This window comes from Alligator sinensis, unplaced genomic scaffold, assembly GCF_000455745.1.
Source record: "Alligator sinensis unplaced genomic scaffold, ASM45574v1 scaffold559_1, whole genome shotgun sequence".
Lineage (NCBI taxonomy): Eukaryota > Metazoa > Chordata > Crocodylia > Alligatoridae > Alligator > Alligator sinensis.
Genome location: NW_005842251.1, coordinates 1,498,134 through 1,514,040, shown reverse-complemented (window position 1 = coordinate 1,514,040; position 15,907 = coordinate 1,498,134). Strand labels below are relative to the sequence as shown.

At 49.1% G+C, this 15,907-nt stretch overlaps 1 protein-coding gene across 1 annotated transcript in view; it reads left to right on the top strand.

Annotated features, from left to right (window-relative positions):
• The first annotated feature begins 5,897 nt into the window (after window positions 1-5,897).
• XPNPEP1 (X-prolyl aminopeptidase 1) overlaps window positions 5,898-15,907 on the top strand; it is a 34,457-nt gene continuing 24,447 nt past the window's right edge. The window contains exons 1-6 of the mRNA XM_006027550.2: window positions 5,898-6,023; window positions 11,172-11,235; window positions 13,295-13,399; window positions 13,835-13,927; window positions 14,894-15,037; window positions 15,506-15,601. Coding sequence (XP_006027612.1) covers window positions 5,907-6,023; window positions 11,172-11,235; window positions 13,295-13,399; window positions 13,835-13,927; window positions 14,894-15,037; window positions 15,506-15,601 — 619 coding nt within the window. The 5' untranslated portion in view covers window positions 5,898-5,906. The remainder of the gene's footprint in view (window positions 6,024-11,171; window positions 11,236-13,294; window positions 13,400-13,834; window positions 13,928-14,893; window positions 15,038-15,505; window positions 15,602-15,907) is intronic.

Below are 15,907 nucleotides of genomic sequence, written 5' to 3'. Positions count from 1 at the left end.
CCGGCCGGCGGTCACGGGCAGAGGCCGGGGCACGTGCTGGAGCCCGCCCGGGCCTGGGCAGCAGCAGCGTGTGCGTGGGTGTGGGTGTGGGTGTGGGCAGGGGCCGAGCCAGCAGCTGCTGTCACCAGCCCTTGCCTCGCCTCCCCTCCCCGGGCAGCCTGGGCCGGGCCGGGCCGGCAGAGCCTGGGTCCTCCCTGGATCCTGTCACCGGGGCCGGAGGCAGGACGAGTAATGACATCTCTCCTTTTTGGGTATCGGTCGCTGCAGATCAGCAGAGCCGATTGCACGTCACGCTCGTTTCATTTTCACCGTTCATATCCGCAGCTCTGCCCGTTCGAGGCGGGCTGTGTTTTTCCTCGCTGTAAGAGGACTATTGAGCGCTGGGTTTCCATTTTGCAGATGGGAAACCTGAGGCCGCGTTGAAGGAACACACCCAAGGCCGTTCAGCTGTCAGGATGAAATCTCCCTGGCTCCTCTCCCCAGGTACCGCTCTCTGCCTCGGCGTTTGGACGGCAGGTGTTTTTGTGCACGTACCGCTTTCCCTAACACGCACACTTTGCCACGTTTTAGCTCCCGCGCTGTCCCAGCTGCAATACCAACCGCTGCACTGAGCTAACGAACATGATTTTTAAATTGGAGAGAGGGGGCTGCTAATTTGTCTTTAATGCGTTACTCCTAAAACAAGAGATTTCTAAAACGGCCCCAAATGTGACGTGCATTCTCAAAAGTGACTTTGGATTTTGGTTTTCAGAGGTCACATGCTCTTTATTGTCTGAAGCAAGCTGTCCACATTTTTCTTCCCTCCAAGATGTTCGTCTGTCTAAAATGAGGTATTTCAAGGGGAAAGCCACGACTTCCAGGGAGGAACAGCCTCTGATCTAATGCTTTTCTGCCCAGAAGCTCTCGGCGTATAGTTAAGCTTTCGGTACAAGCTCACGAAGACGGTTTAAACAAGACTCGGGGAAAATAAAGCTGAAATCCGCTGCTGTGCATAGAGTATCAAACTGGCAAGCATGTAATTAAAAGGGATGCGAATCCATTTGATGCTTACATCTGAGAAATAAGCAAACACCATACTGGATACTAGGAAATCTTGGGGAAATCTGGTCCTGACTGCTGAATGGCCTTGGGTGTGTTACTTCAACACTGCCTCAGGTTTCCCATCTGCAAAATGGAAACCTAGTACTCTTTAATAGGAAACTTACGGCAGTGAAGAGTATAACCTGCCTCGAATGTGCAAAGCTACATGTGAGTGGTGAAGATTAAATGACCATGACTTGTTGGATGAATGCTCTGTCATTGACACCACATGCAATTGCACACCACGGGATACAGGGTATCAGTAATTCACGCAGTCCAGCGTAACATTAGTGCCTTTGCAGTCTCTTATTGTTGGCTAAGGAAGTTTTATGGTGGCCAAAGTCTGCTAGACTTTTAATTTTTGCCCTTTGCTTTCTCAGGCACCAGTGAGCGTAATAAGGCAGAGCAAAGGGCTGGATGGTATTTGTGCAATCAAAGGCAAGAGGAATCCAGGCTTGGGGAAGGACGACAGAGGGCAGGTAATGTGGGCTCTGGTTATTTGATGGCTTTGAAAATGTCAAGACAGAGGATTATCTTGCATCTTGCACTAGCCAGACAATTACTTTAATTTTGGTATTGCTTGGTTCTAATCACTGAGTGAGCAAATAATGACAGAGAAGCTATTTTAACTTAGTCCGGGGCTATAATTACCGCAGAGGGGAAAGGTCAGCTTTGCTCTTAAAAACACAGGAAGACCAAACAAAGTGACCACCCAAGGATCAGGGGAAAAAATAGCTGCTCTTGCACTAGAGCAGTGGTTATCAACCTTTTAAGACCCAAAGCACCCCTTGATAGACTCGGGGCACCCCCCGGGAAACACCAGCTCTTTCTTTCAGTTGTTTTTTGACTATGGAAAAGTAACAGAGCAATTCTTCTGTTGCAAAGAAAGTAGGAAGAGCAGCACAGGCCAGACTGTTTTTGATACTCTGGATTCCTGTTTGAAATCTCTGGGTTTATCTTCTGAATCCTGAGCAGGTGTGTGCACACCTAAGAGTGCTAATATTGTGCGGTACCTTGCGACATCCTTAAAAGGATCATACAGCACCTCGGGGCCATGTGGCCCCGGGTGAGAATCACTGCATGGGAGACTGACAGAATTGGACAGGGATCCTTTAGCCTGGTTACTTATCGAGGAGATCAGTCTTTCAGTAGGGTGCTGTTTGCTTTTTTTTCCTTCATCCCATCCCTCCCTCTTGCTTCCTTGTTGTTCCTTACTTATCTGATCCACGTTCCCCACAGCAGCTTGGGTACATCCTGGGGAAAGGAGGCCCTGTCCAGAAAAACAACTGGCCTCCTTTGATCGTTTCTCCTTTCTCATGTCCCTGCTTCAACAGGGAGCGTCAATGATTAGCTCATTGCATGGGAGGGAAAAGAGCGACCAGAGTAAAGCACGGTCTCGGGTAGCTCGCAGAGGTACATGCCCGCAGAAGCCTGCCTGGAGACGGCTCTGGTGCGACCTCCTTTCTCTGGGGAGTCAACAGGATTTTTGCCTTTGCTGTTGCTGGGGCTAGATTTCACCTGTGGCATATCAGCACGTGTTCTGCTTTGATCTTGTCCTGTCTTGTACTCTCAAAATCCACATTTCTAAAGAAAACCGAAGCTCGAAGGCAGGCAGCACCTTACTGTGCTCCCACTGCTTGGGGCTGTTGTTTAGATACGTGGATTGGTGATTAGATTTGGATTCTGTTCTTGACTATTTTACAGCTTTTTTGTCTGATCATGGACAAGTCCCTTCATCCCCCTGTGCCTCTGTAATATTTCATGCCTCCCGTGCTCTAGTCTTTCTACATAAACTGTGCTTTTCATATGCACTCTTCCCAGTGACTGGTACACACCTCCCCACTCATAGCTGGGGCTTGCACCCTGCCTGAGTGGCTCCGGTATCCTTCCTCTGCCCTATCTGCTGCTCTGCATTCTGCTTGCTGCCCTGTACTCCCTTCCTGATCTGCTGCTCTGCTTTCTGCCTCGTCTGCTGCTGTGCTGCCTGTCACCTCCCCAGTCTGCCTCATGCCACAAACACAGGCTGCCCTTGCCACTTATGCCACAGGTTGGCCACCCCGATCTAAACACGATAATACAATGTCTAACATGGTGTACCAACCAGCTGGTCTCTGAACCACATACTGGGAAACTCGAGGACGAAATCCTGGCCTCTGCGTCTTCTTTAAGAATGATTAGATTAGATAAAGGCATTGAAAGTACCCCGTAGGGAGCTGTGCTGCATTGGTTCTGCAGAGAAACACTGGGTCAACCAAGAGGAGATAGAGATGGAAGAGGCCTGTGGAGAAGTCTGAGAGAGACGCAGTGTCTTGGTCTCTAAGGCCTAGTACCATTCTAATCAAGTGATCTGACTTGCATAAAATGTATTGCCTTATAATTTCTGCATCAGGCCCATAATATTCATGCTCACATCCGGCTTCACTGGCATCTCCTGTGCCAGAAAGGTCTGGGGTTCACATTGTAAAGAGCTGTTAAAGATTATTGGATGGTAAATCTTGTTTTTAAAAGAGCCTTAGCTCCGTCCTTGGAGGTTTTTAAGGCTTGACTCAACAAAGCTCTGGCTGGAATGATCTAATCGGGGATGGACCTGCTTTGAGCAGGGACTATGCGGGACACTCTCCATTCGGCTTCCTGGACAAGCTTGTAGGACAGTTCTTCCCGCTGCTGGGCTGTACTCCCGGCTGCTGTATAAACGACATGAATAATAACATGCAAGTGGTGTATAAAAATCCCCAGAGGATGGTTCTTGTCTGCATCCAGAGAGGATGTCTGGCTGTTTTGTCTAACATAATCCAGAAATCCACCCACGCATCTATGGAAAATCACTACTGGGGCTGTCACACAGGCTCGAAAAACCGCATCTTTAACTGATCCATTTGGGTGCAGAAACCAGAAAAGGGGCAGGGCAGATCAGAAGACTGTAACTGGCAATATTTTTGCAGGGCAAGGCAAGTTGAGGACTTTCCTGCCTACGTGATGACCATGGGTAGAGATGCCATGATTAGCAATGGAGCTTGAACCAGAAACCTTCAACACCAAGTGCCCAGGCCTCTATCAAACGAGCTAAGAGAGAGCATCTCCTTTGGCTAGGAGAAAGCAGTCAGCTGGCTGGTTGCTGGTGCTGGCTACTGGAAGGTGTGGAGATATCTATCACACTAGGATATTATTACGCAGTCATGCCGATATATTACGGTCATCCATACAAGTCACTCGCTGATATGGGAAAGCTTTGCCCCAGGGTCTGCATGATCTCACCTTAAAGTGTTAAGCCTGAACTCTTGTCCTTAAAATGAATCAGGTGAAATGAGACATGGCAGGGAGCCAGAATCCAGAAGTCATGTGGGATGATCCTTCCATGGTGGACATCCAAGGGAGCTTTGCTTCTGATTTGAATGGGAATATAATCAGGCCCTTTACAAGCAGACAGGCTGCGAGTGCTGGAGAAGTGTTACGATACTGCCTCTAATTTGTATTGCAGGTAGGAAGATGAGCTCAAAGGTTACTACAGAGCTGCTGAAGCAGCTGCGCCAGGTGATGAGGAGCTCAAAGCATGTCACAGAGCCCATCCAGGCCTACATCGTCCCTTCGGGAGATGCCCACCAGGTACGGACAGCAGAGTCATGGCGATTTGGTCTAGCTGAAATGTAAAGGCCTGTAGATGGTCCCGGTTCTGATTTCTTTTGCTTGCTTTAATCATTCCAGTATAAAAGCCTGGATGAGCTGGGGGAGCAGCGTTGAGGGCTGTTGTAGAGATGGTTTGGGGAGGTTTCTTCTGTGTTTATTATTTTCTGGAAACGCAGTGCTGGTGGTTCTGCCAGTAACTCTTGGGCAAAGTTTCTCCAGGGAGGTGTATGTCCTCAAAATGACGGCGGCCCAGAGCAGTGGCTCTTCCCATCCTGACCCTTGGAGTATGGTTTCTAGTTTCACAAAGACTTTACAGATCTCACACGGAGGAGCTTTGGAGACGACCCTAGGGCAGTGCTTCCCAGACATTCTTCCCGCTGCTGGGCTGTACTCCCGGCTGCTGTATAAACGACATGAATAATAACATGCAAGTGGTGTATAAAAATCCCCAGAGGATGGTTCTTGTCTGCATCCAGAGAGGATGTCTGGCTGTTTTGTCTAACATAATCCAGAAATCCACCCACGCATCTATGGAAAATCACTACTGGGGCTGTCACACAGGCTCGAAAAACCGCATCTTTAACTGATCCATTTGGGTGCAGAAACCAGAAAAGGGGCAGGGCAGATCAGAAGACTGTAACTGGCAATATTTTTGCAGGGCAAGGCAAGTTGAGGACTTTCCTGCCTACGTGATGACCATGGGTAGAGATGCCATGATTAGCAATGGAGCTTGAACCAGAAACCTTCAACACCAAGTGCCCAGGCCTCTATCAAACGAGCTAAGAGAGAGCATCTCCTTTGGCTAGGAGAAAGCAGTCAGCTGGCTGGTTGCTGGTGCTGGCTACTGGAAGGTGTGGAGATATCTATCACACTAGGATATTATTACGCAGTCATGCCGATATATTACGGTCATCCATACAAGTCACTCGCTGATATGGGAAAGCTTTGCCCCAGGGTCTGCATGATCTCACCTTAAAGTGTTAAGCCTGAACTCTTGTCCTTAAAATGAATCAGGTGAAATGAGACATGGCAGGGAGCCAGAATCCAGAAGTCATGTGGGATGATCCTTCCATGGTGGACATCCAAGGGAGCTTTGCTTCTGATTTGAATGGGAATATAATCAGGCCCTTTACAAGCAGACAGGCTGCGAGTGCTGGAGAAGTGTTACGATACTGCCTCTAATTTGTATTGCAGGTAGGAAGATGAGCTCAAAGGTTACTACAGAGCTGCTGAAGCAGCTGCGCCAGGTGATGAGGAGCTCAAAGCATGTCACAGAGCCCATCCAGGCCTACATCGTCCCTTCGGGAGATGCCCACCAGGTACGGACAGCAGAGTCATGGCGATTTGGTCTAGCTGAAATGTAAAGGCCTGTAGATGGTCCCGGTTCTGATTTCTTTTGCTTGCTTTAATCATTCCAGTATAAAAGCCTGGATGAGCTGGGGGAGCAGCGTTGAGGGCTGTTGTAGAGATGGTTTGGGGAGGTTTCTTCTGTGTTTATTATTTTCTGGAAACGCAGTGCTGGTGGTTCTGCCAGTAACTCTTGGGCAAAGTTTCTCCAGGGAGGTGTATGTCCTCAAAATGACGGCGGCCCAGAGCAGTGGCTCTTCCCATCCTGACCCTTGGAGTATGGTTTCTAGTTTCACAAAGACTTTACAGATCTCACACGGAGGAGCTTTGGAGACGACCCTAGGGCAGTGCTTCCCAGACATTTCCTCAGCATGGCCTCTCACTCCCAACTCTCTCCCTCTTCCAGGTGCCCCTCACTCCCAGCCCCCTGGCCCTGCTGGTGCCCCCCACTCCCCAGGTGCCTCAGGGCCAGGACCTGCAGCCCCTGCCGCAGCAGTGCCTGAGTCCTGGCTGCTGCCCGCAGGTAGCAGCAGCTGCTGAGGCTGGAGTGTAGAGCTGGCTCCCGGCCCCCCCACCCCTGTCCCTTCTCCCACCGGTGGCATGGCTAGAGTGGACCCACGGTGGGTGGGGAGGATGTGGGATGCCCACTGTGGGCTTGGGGCTTCCTTCCCTGTTGTTCATCCCCTGGGCCTCTGGAGCCCAGCAGGCGGGACATGGCATGGGAGAGAGCACCATCTCACAACCCCATCTGCTGCTGTTGTGACCCCATTTGGGATCATGACCCATGGCTTGGGAACTGCTGCCCTAGGGAGCAGGTCCCATGTCCCTTGTATCTGCAGAACTGGGGCCCTGTCCCTCCAGCTGTCCTCCTCTCTGTACCAAGTGCAGGAGGTCATCCTGGGGCTTCTGTCTTGGGAGTTTAATTATTGTGGTTGCCATGATGCTTGGGTGTCTCCTGCACTTAAGCCTGCCTTGGTGAATGGTAGGGATTTATACCAGCGCAACTTCAAACTGTTGACCCCTTTCTCACCGTTTCCATAGGCTCTCCTCCATCTTCAGAGTCTGTGTTATAGGAGTGTTTTATCCCTCCATCATTTCAGATCTGAAAGGGCCCGATCTTCCCTTGACTAGGCTCCAAGATTGTCCCTTAACATCTGTGCAAATGCATGTCAAAAGCTCCTGAATCTGTGTGCTTGGCATGCAAGTACTGTACAGACGTGGACACAGAGTGCAAAGCAGCTTGAACTGGGCCCTGGCAACACAGTAATGACATATTTCCCTTTAAAGAGTCTGGCCTGGCAGCCAGGTGCAGTAGGTGAAGAGTTCCCCTGCTGCTAGTCAGCACGCTTGTGCTTCAAGCTCCGTCTTGGCCCACACGCAACTCTGGGCTCATTTGGTGAAAGTTTAAATGTGGTCACATATGCGAAGGGATGCCTCCTGCAGGGCTCCTATCCCTCTCCCCCACCCCCATATTGGTGTTTCCTACAGCGAATGCAGTAATGCAAGGAACCCCACGGTTTCACGCCCTGCTGGACCATTTGTTCAGGTTTCTGTACAGAACAAAACAGTGTGGAAGGAAGCGATTGATGAAAGCTGCTTGTTATGTGGCCTTTTGGTTTGTGTCTAGGAGGTCTCCTCTGCTGTGAGAGCTGCCTCATTTCTAGCCACTGTACCAGGAGAGAGCTGCAGTTTCCAGGAGTTCAGCTTAGGGTGAACCTTAAAACCCTTTTCCTGTGGTGTGTGATGTATCCCCAGCTCCCTTTTTTAGCGGGTTGTGGCATCGTCTGCATTTTACCATCCAGAACATTGCAGCACACCTCCTATTAAAACCTTAATCCGATCCATGAGCTTCTCACATTTACTTGGTGTGAGGAACAGAGTTGGCCCATCTCAGAAGCTCTGACTTCCCTGAGGCTGCCCTCGAATTTATGACCATTTTAGCCAGTGCTGGATCTTGGCTGCACCATTCACTTTGATTTTGGACACCAAAGCCATAGCATAACTCTAAACTGGTGGTAGGAGATTGGAGGGAATAGTCAGCTTCCTTGTGAACCAGCTTGTTAAGTGGGGGAGATGCCGGGCGAACACCCACTGAAGTCCATGAGAAGGCTCCCATGCATTGGACATTAGGTCAAAAAGGTCAAAGATCTGTCCTGAGCCAATACACCCAGTGTGGCTGTGGGGGTAAGGCACTCCAGTTTCTCAGCCCACGGCACAGAAGAGAGGGCTGAGGTTCATCTGTGAGCCAAAGGAAGTAGGTGCCAGTCTCCTACAGTACGCACAGTTCATTTAGTTCCTTTGACAATCCCAGTCTAGCTGTTAGTCATAGACCTGGCAGGAATATTTCTGATGAATAGTAAAAATCGGACAAAAATGGGGTTTGAGGGATTGCAACTGTTCACAGAATTGGCTTGAATTCAGCAAACTGTTGTGGCTGGAACATAATGGAGGGAAGTTTTGATAACACGGGGACAGTTTGTTTCAGCCATTTGAAAGCGAGAGATTTCATTTAGGAATCTCTTGTTTTGAACATTTTTTAAATAAAACTTTTTGATTTTTTTCCTATTAAAATGGCATTTTTTGTTTAAAAATTGGCCTAAATTAAAAGAAAAAAAAAAAAAAGGAAGTGTTGAAAAGGGTTAAAGAATTTGGAAGTGAAATAAAAAATTTCATTTTTGGATTGAACAAAATGTTTGGGGTTGGACCAAAATGAAATTCTTCATCTTCCTCCCCATTTCATCAAACAATTTTTTAAACGTCTATGTCTCTCTGACCAAACCAAATATTTTTTCTGTTTTTTTTTTTTTCTTTTTTCCAGTTTGGTAAGGATCTTGAGAAATCCATGATTCGCCATGTTGCATTTGTCAGGATATGTATCGTGGCCCCGGCTGCGGTGGCAATAGCTTGATAGAGCCATGTAGTTCAAAGTGGATCTGGGGTTTGTATTTCCTTGAAGCTGGGGACTGTTCCAGTTGGATATGTTAGCGGGTGTCGTGGAAGGAGGTTATCCATTGAGTCCGGGAGGCTCGGGTTCAAATCCCACCTCTGAGTTGGGTTTGGATGGGTGATTTTGGCTCGGGCTCCACCATGACTTGATTCACTCCCACCCCAACACTACTATCACCTGTCTTTGACCATCCCTTAAGGCTGGTCTTCCACAACTAGTAACCACTGCTCCATATTGGGGTGGATAGAAGTGCCCTCTGCTCAGTTTTCCACAGCTTGCCCTGACCTATTCTGGCTTTCGCAGTGGTGTTGACCTTGCTGCAGTGAGCATGGATCCATCTCCAAGGTGTGCAGTAGGGTTTGTTTTAAATAGTCCTGGGCCAGGGTCAGTCCGGAGGGTACAGTGGACTGCCTCGACTGCTGTGCTGCATTGGAGCTAGAAGGCACTGCACCTGCTACCGGACAGCAAATCTAGCAGATTTCAGTGCTATAGGGCCTGACCTTGCACATGTTCACTCATGTGAGTGATCCCTTTGACTTCAAAGGGGTTACTCAATGCAGAGTGCTCTCTGGATGGGGGCTGCCAGGATGGCTTTCCCTAGGGGCATGTTCCTGGCTGACAGGAACGCAGCAGGTGTGGTGGGGGGTAGCCGTGAAGGGCCCGATTGGGGTAGGGGTCAGTCTGAGGTTCAGGGAAGCCACGAGTGGACCTCCCGTCATCTGGCTGGCTTTGGTGGGCAGCAGCTCCACACGGTGCTTGGCATTTACAGGTGCACAGTGTTGGCTTTAGCAGGCATTGCAGTTATCGCAGGAAGTGACGGAAAGACAACTGGGCTCACACTGCTAAATCAGGAGCCTTCTGAGCCCTCTTCCTGCCCCATCACTTTTCCCGAGCTCTTTAGTTTTCAATAGCTTGTGTTTGAAACTTAGGAAAAGGATTTTTGGAGAATAAACGTCCTGGCGGATTCTGAGCGGATGTGCTGGCAGCTGCACCAGCCGGGTGCTGTTCTCCCCCTCCGCCGCGTGCACCAGGAGCCGGACCGAATGGAGAATCGGGCCTCTGATGTTTAACTTCTGCTCTGTCCGTGGCCGTTCAGTGCCGCAGCAGAATGGGGAAGGGAGAGGACAGTTCTCTGTCGCTCCTTTTGCAGACTCTCGCTGGGGAATCTTTGCAGCTACTTTGAACCGAGGACGAGAGCTCCAGCCTCGGAGCTGCTGGCTAGGCCTAAGCTGTTTGTTTGAATGGGGCAGGTTAATTAAAAACAAGTCGAGCCATGCTGACCTCTGATTGTACAGGAACAGGATCCCAATCCAGGATGTGCTGGCTGGTTCCAAGAGCAATCAGTTTTCCCTTTTCATTTTGGCAGCAGGCTCTGGACTCTGGGTATTTCTACCTCCTCAGCTGTTTTAGTTCTTCGGGGATTTTTGCTGTGTGCGCCAAAAAAAAAAAAAAAGGTGCCCATGCCTGCCAACTCTAGTGTCGACCTTTGATCTAGCCTCAAGTTTCCCTTCTCTTCCCCAACTCCTTCCTGCACACCTTGCTTCACATAGGGAATCACCTGTGCAGTGATAATAATCAGTACCTTTGATTAGTACTGGCTTGGGCTGGATGTGAACGGGGGACAGAAAGGTGAGAGGATTGATGTCTTGCCCTAAGGGCTTAAAAGCCTTCTGGCCCAACACCCCGACGGTTTCCTTTTAACGGCATTGTTTTACGGGGAGGGGGAGATTTCAAGTGCTTCTTGTACGTTCCAACTAGAGGGACATCAATAAACAGAGCCAAGTTTAAAGCTTTAATGCAGTGTGTACTCTCGCCTCCCGAGATCAAGGAGCGCTTGTGTGTGCTTTTCCTCTCCCACTGAAGCTTCAAAGGCAGGAGTTGTTTGTTGCCAAAAGAGGAGGCTGGCTGCGAAATAAACATCTGCACACTCTGAAGCACATCAGTGTTTATAGACGGTTGTGGGAGAAAAGGGCTGGGGGGTTGCAAAAGAAATCACCGGATATCAATATAAAATAATCACACATCATTCAGTGTCCTGCAGGAGGGAGCCTGGGGTGAAACATGTTTCTGTCTCTCAGTCAAACCCTTTCAGAGAGAAACGGAGCTGATCAAAGTCATTCTCATCCGCCGATATTTTTTTGGACACTAATTACTGCATCTCTCATTTTTCCAGAGCGAGTACATTGCGCCCTGTGACTGCCGGCGGGCGTTTATCTCTGGATTCGATGGCTCTGCAGGTACCGAACCTCTGTAGTTATTTGAATCCACATTTCCCCTTGTGCAGAAGCAAGCCTAATGCACAGCTTGTATGCAGGGTGGAAAGACAAACCCAACCAACGTGTTGGGACATTTCCCTTCCCATTTCGGCATCTGCAAAATTATGAGTTGGCCACCAGCTGGAATGATGTAGTATCAATGCTTTCATAAAAGGTTGAACCCTGAGTGAACCTCATATGAAGGCAAGTCCTGTTAACTCTTCCATGGGGTGCTTGTGCGTCGCGTGTGTTTCTTCTTGCTTGATCAGATTTCACATTCGCTGTCAGAGCTAGGATCCAGGGTAAACAAGGCATGCGAGACCCTTCCAGTCTCCTCCCAATGAGGCGAGTGCCAGAAGTACTGAGTTGGGAAATGGAGCTGTTGGGAAGAGTTTGCTTATCCTCCAGGAGGACAGGATGTTCTCTTGGCCGAGGCACGGGACAGGAAGTCGGAGGATCTGGGCTCTGTCCTCTGCAACATACTTGCTGCGTGTGATTGTTGGCAAGTCCCTTAACCTTCCCACACCTCTTTTTTTTTTCCCAGCTATAATTTGGCTCTAACTAATAACACTGACTTAATGTGCAGTATTGTGAGGCTTCCTTCATTAACTTTTGTCGAGCACATTTAGCTCCTCGCGAGGACAGCGCTAAGGATACAGAGCAGCAGGGTGGTACCTGTATAAAACAACCCCCCTGTTACTTCATGCATTGTGGGTGGCTTCCTCACATCCTTCCTTTCTCTGCTTTGAATCCTCTCCTTGTATTTGGAAACGCTTTGTTCCTGCCTCTAGGACCTGATGTTTCCGGCTTGGTCTGTCCTGGGCTCAGACAGCACGCGCTGAATGAAAGCTTTTATTTTAAAATGGTTCAGGCTCAAGCAGCTTAAAAAGGCTTTGGTGAGCCTAGATGGGGCTTTGAAGTTGTCCTCCAGCAAGTTCTATTTGTAAGAGAGAAAATAGCCACTTGTAGGGCTGGGCCTAGGACTCGGGAGAGACGGGTTCAAATCCCTCCTCTGCCACAGGCTTCCTTTATAACCTTGGTCAAGTCTTTTAATATCTTTGCCCTTGATCTAGCAAGGGATATAAACACATGCTCTCACTGAAGCGTGTGAACGATCCCATTGACTTCAATTCCTGTTTCTTTGGTACCTTGCAAAATTATCCATGCCACCACAGCTTTGCACCCTAAAGTGAAGTTAATCTTGCTTCCCTTCTTTCACTCTGTCTAGTTTACTGGGACAGGGGCTGCCCCCATCATGTGTTAGTGCCGAGCTCCGGTCTCTCATGCCCAACCTGTTGCCCAGTCACAGTAATTCTGGAAAGGGGTTTGGTTCATTCACACTGGGCACGTCTGCACAGGACTTTTACTGTGGAGCTGACTAGCTCCTCAGTAAAGTGTCAGCGTCTACACATGAGGTGCTATTAGGCTGCAGTAAACTAATTAACTCTGCTGTAGGCTAGTACTGCCCAACACAAGTACTATCTTACGGTGAAGTTATTTACTGTGCTGCAATGCATGTGTAAACGCTCACTGCATGTGTAGACGCTCACCCTCGTGCCCTAGCCAGCCACTCTGCAGCATGTTGAGCCAGGTCAGAGTAGCCCTGGGTTGGCAGGCTGACCCCCTGGTGCCCCTGCCAGCTGGGGCTGCTCTGTCCCAGATCAATGTGATGCGGTCCCGCGCGCACATGTAAACACTGCTCCTGGGAGCAATAGGCTGGCACAATTTGTGCCTGAGTTTATTGCGCCTGATTAATTTTACATGTAGATGCACCCGCTGAGTGGCTGGGCTGGGCTTAAGCTAAACTAGTCTGAAGGGGTTGGAGAGAGATGTTCAGCCCCCTGCTGTAGACTGTCCGATGCAGGCCTCTACAGGGGTTTGCAGCTTAGTTGGATGCAACAGTCCATGTTCCTATTAGTACGGTGTTAGACCTGCGAATGAGGTACCAAACACATTAGTCTCTGCCTACCTGGATTCTGATAACAAGAAACATTCTCCTTTCCTTGCTCTCCATTATACTGCTGTTATACTCCCCACCCAGGTACTGCCATTATAACCGAGCAGAATGCAGCCATGTGGACGGATGGACGCTACTTTCTGCAGGCAGCCAGTCAAATGGACAACAACTGGACACTCATGAAGATGGGTGAGTGGGAGTTCATGCTATTGATGCACATTGCGAGCTATGTGGAGACTCCGTACAGTCTGGCTAGTGGATGCCAGAGCATCTGAGGGCACTCATGCCAGTCTAGTGCCCTTCACAGCATTAGGGTTTCTTTCAAAAGGGAGATGGCAGGAATAGCTTTGTGCATTAAGTTAGGCTCTGTATCTATAGGAGATGCCACATGCATGTCATAAAATCACGGAAAATGAGGGTTGGAAGGGACCTCTGGAGGTCATGTAGTCCAACCCTCTGCTGAAAGCAGGACCAGCCCCAACCAGATCATTCCAGGCATATCTTAGCATGTGCTTGAAACTATGACTTTGCTGTTGGCATGGGCTGTATTGGAAAGGTCCATAGACATCATTGCTGCATCCTTTGCTCTTTGAATGCTATTTAAACTCTCCCTCTCTCCTTTAGGGGTGAAGGATACTCCTTCTCAGGAGGACTGGCTAGTGAGTGTGCTCCCAGAGGGCTCCAAAGTTGGAGTGGACCCTTTCATCATACCAGCTGGTAAGTTCATGCGCTTCCTTCTAGCTTGGGGGAATTAGATTCTGCTTACTTGAAGATTCCTAGGAGTTTTAGGAGGATGGGGGATCCATCCTCATTTCCCAGGTTCAGTATATGTGATGAAACTGTTAAAAGCTGCTGCATTCCAGCTCAGAGGTGATTGTGTAACAGACAGTCACCTACTGGCTAATGTTTGCTTGAAAGCATCATGTATCACTAGGTCCCCAAAGAGGTACATCAGCATGCTACAAAATAAACCTTCAGGTTCTTTAGGATCCTGTCCGTAGCTGCAATGGCTGCATCTTGCTGGAGGGTGGAATAAATTGTACACAGCAGGACTGCATAAGGAGGCAAAGGCTTTGCATGGCTTCCTGGTCACACCTACCTAATCCCATTCATAAGGTCAGAGGTGCAGGACCTGAGCACAGGTATACCCAAGACCTTCATAAGAGGCAGAGTCAATAGCCGTCTTCCTCTTTGCATTTGCAGTCTTTCTGGCATGAACGGCTGCATGAACCAGCATCTGGTCCCTAGGTTAGAAAGTTCAATTTTCATTGAATCTTCAGGGTCTGCCTGTCAGTCTAGTCCTTGTGTGGCTAGAGCACGTGAGTGTCTAGGAGATATGCTATATCCCATAAAAATGTGGACCCCCTAGCCATATTTGAGATCATGGAATCATTTCATTGACACCACTATTTGTGGATTGGGCCTGTGGGGAGAAGTTGGGCATCAGGAGTCTAGTGTATGTAGTTACTTCCAGCCTCCAATGGCTGGGTCCAGGGAAGTCAGCAGAGGTCCTAAAACCTCCAAGGATGGAGATCTTATTGTCTTACGTGCTTTGGGAGAGGGAAAGCGAGCCAAGGCAAAGGAGAAAGCTCAGACTTTTTCAGCTTCTCCTCACAAAGAGGGGACATTAGCATTTCACTGTTTGTCTTTGTAGCCAGCTCTGAACTCTCTCCCCTTTGGCAGATCAGTGGAAGAGGATGTCCAAAGTCCTGAGAAGTGCTGGTCACGCTCTCGTGCCAGTCTCAGAGAACCTCATTGATGTGGTCTGGGTAGATCGCCCTCAACGACCTTGCAAACCTCTGATCACCCTGGGTCTCAGCTACACAGGTCAGTGGGATCAAACCTTGAGGGCTGGATTCTCTTTCAATCCTCTCTTTGTCCTTTCTTTCCCCATTAAAATGACGTGAGAAGTTTGACAGCAGCCCAGAAAAGTCTGATTAAATTAAGGATCTAACAAGACTCCATTTATTCTCTTCCAGGTTTTCTGAAAATCAGAAACAAGTTTTTGGAGTCTGGAGACCATAGAGCTGGGTGCATTAAAAATATGTCTTTGGGAAAAGGGAACACTTAGTTTGAGACCCAGCTGTGTCCATAAAGGAAGGGGAAGGGGAAGGGGAACGGGAAGGGGAACGGGTCAACAATAGGTTGTTTGGCTCCACTGAAATTCTGGTCGTCTTTTACCATGCATCATGGCTGTTCCCTTCTGTTTTTATTCCTCCTAATAGAGGAGCTGTAGCACATGCAGTTAAAGAACAAACCTCTCCTCAGACAGCGTCTGTGTTGTGTATTTTGCAGGGGTGGGCTGGAAAGAGAAGATCACAATTCTGCGCCTGAAGATGGCCGAGAGAAAGGTCCCGTGGTTTGTGGTTACAGCCTTGGATGAAGTAGCATGCAAGTATCCCACCTGCCTGGGTTGTTAGCTATCCGTGTCAGTCTCTTGTACAACATAACTGTCCCTCACGGCTGGGACAGGAGAGAGGGAGCCAGTGCCAAGAGGCGCAGATTATGCCAGGGGTTTGCGTGTTGCATGTTGATTAATTTGTATCAGATGCAGCTGTGAGACGGGCATAAGTGGCGAGCATTCATTTCCAGGGGCCCAACAGTTTGCTCTCATTCACGGCGATGTAAATTCAGAGGAGTTGGGAGCAGATCTTGGCTCTATGTCTGCAGCAAATCACTACACTTGAAACACAGCCC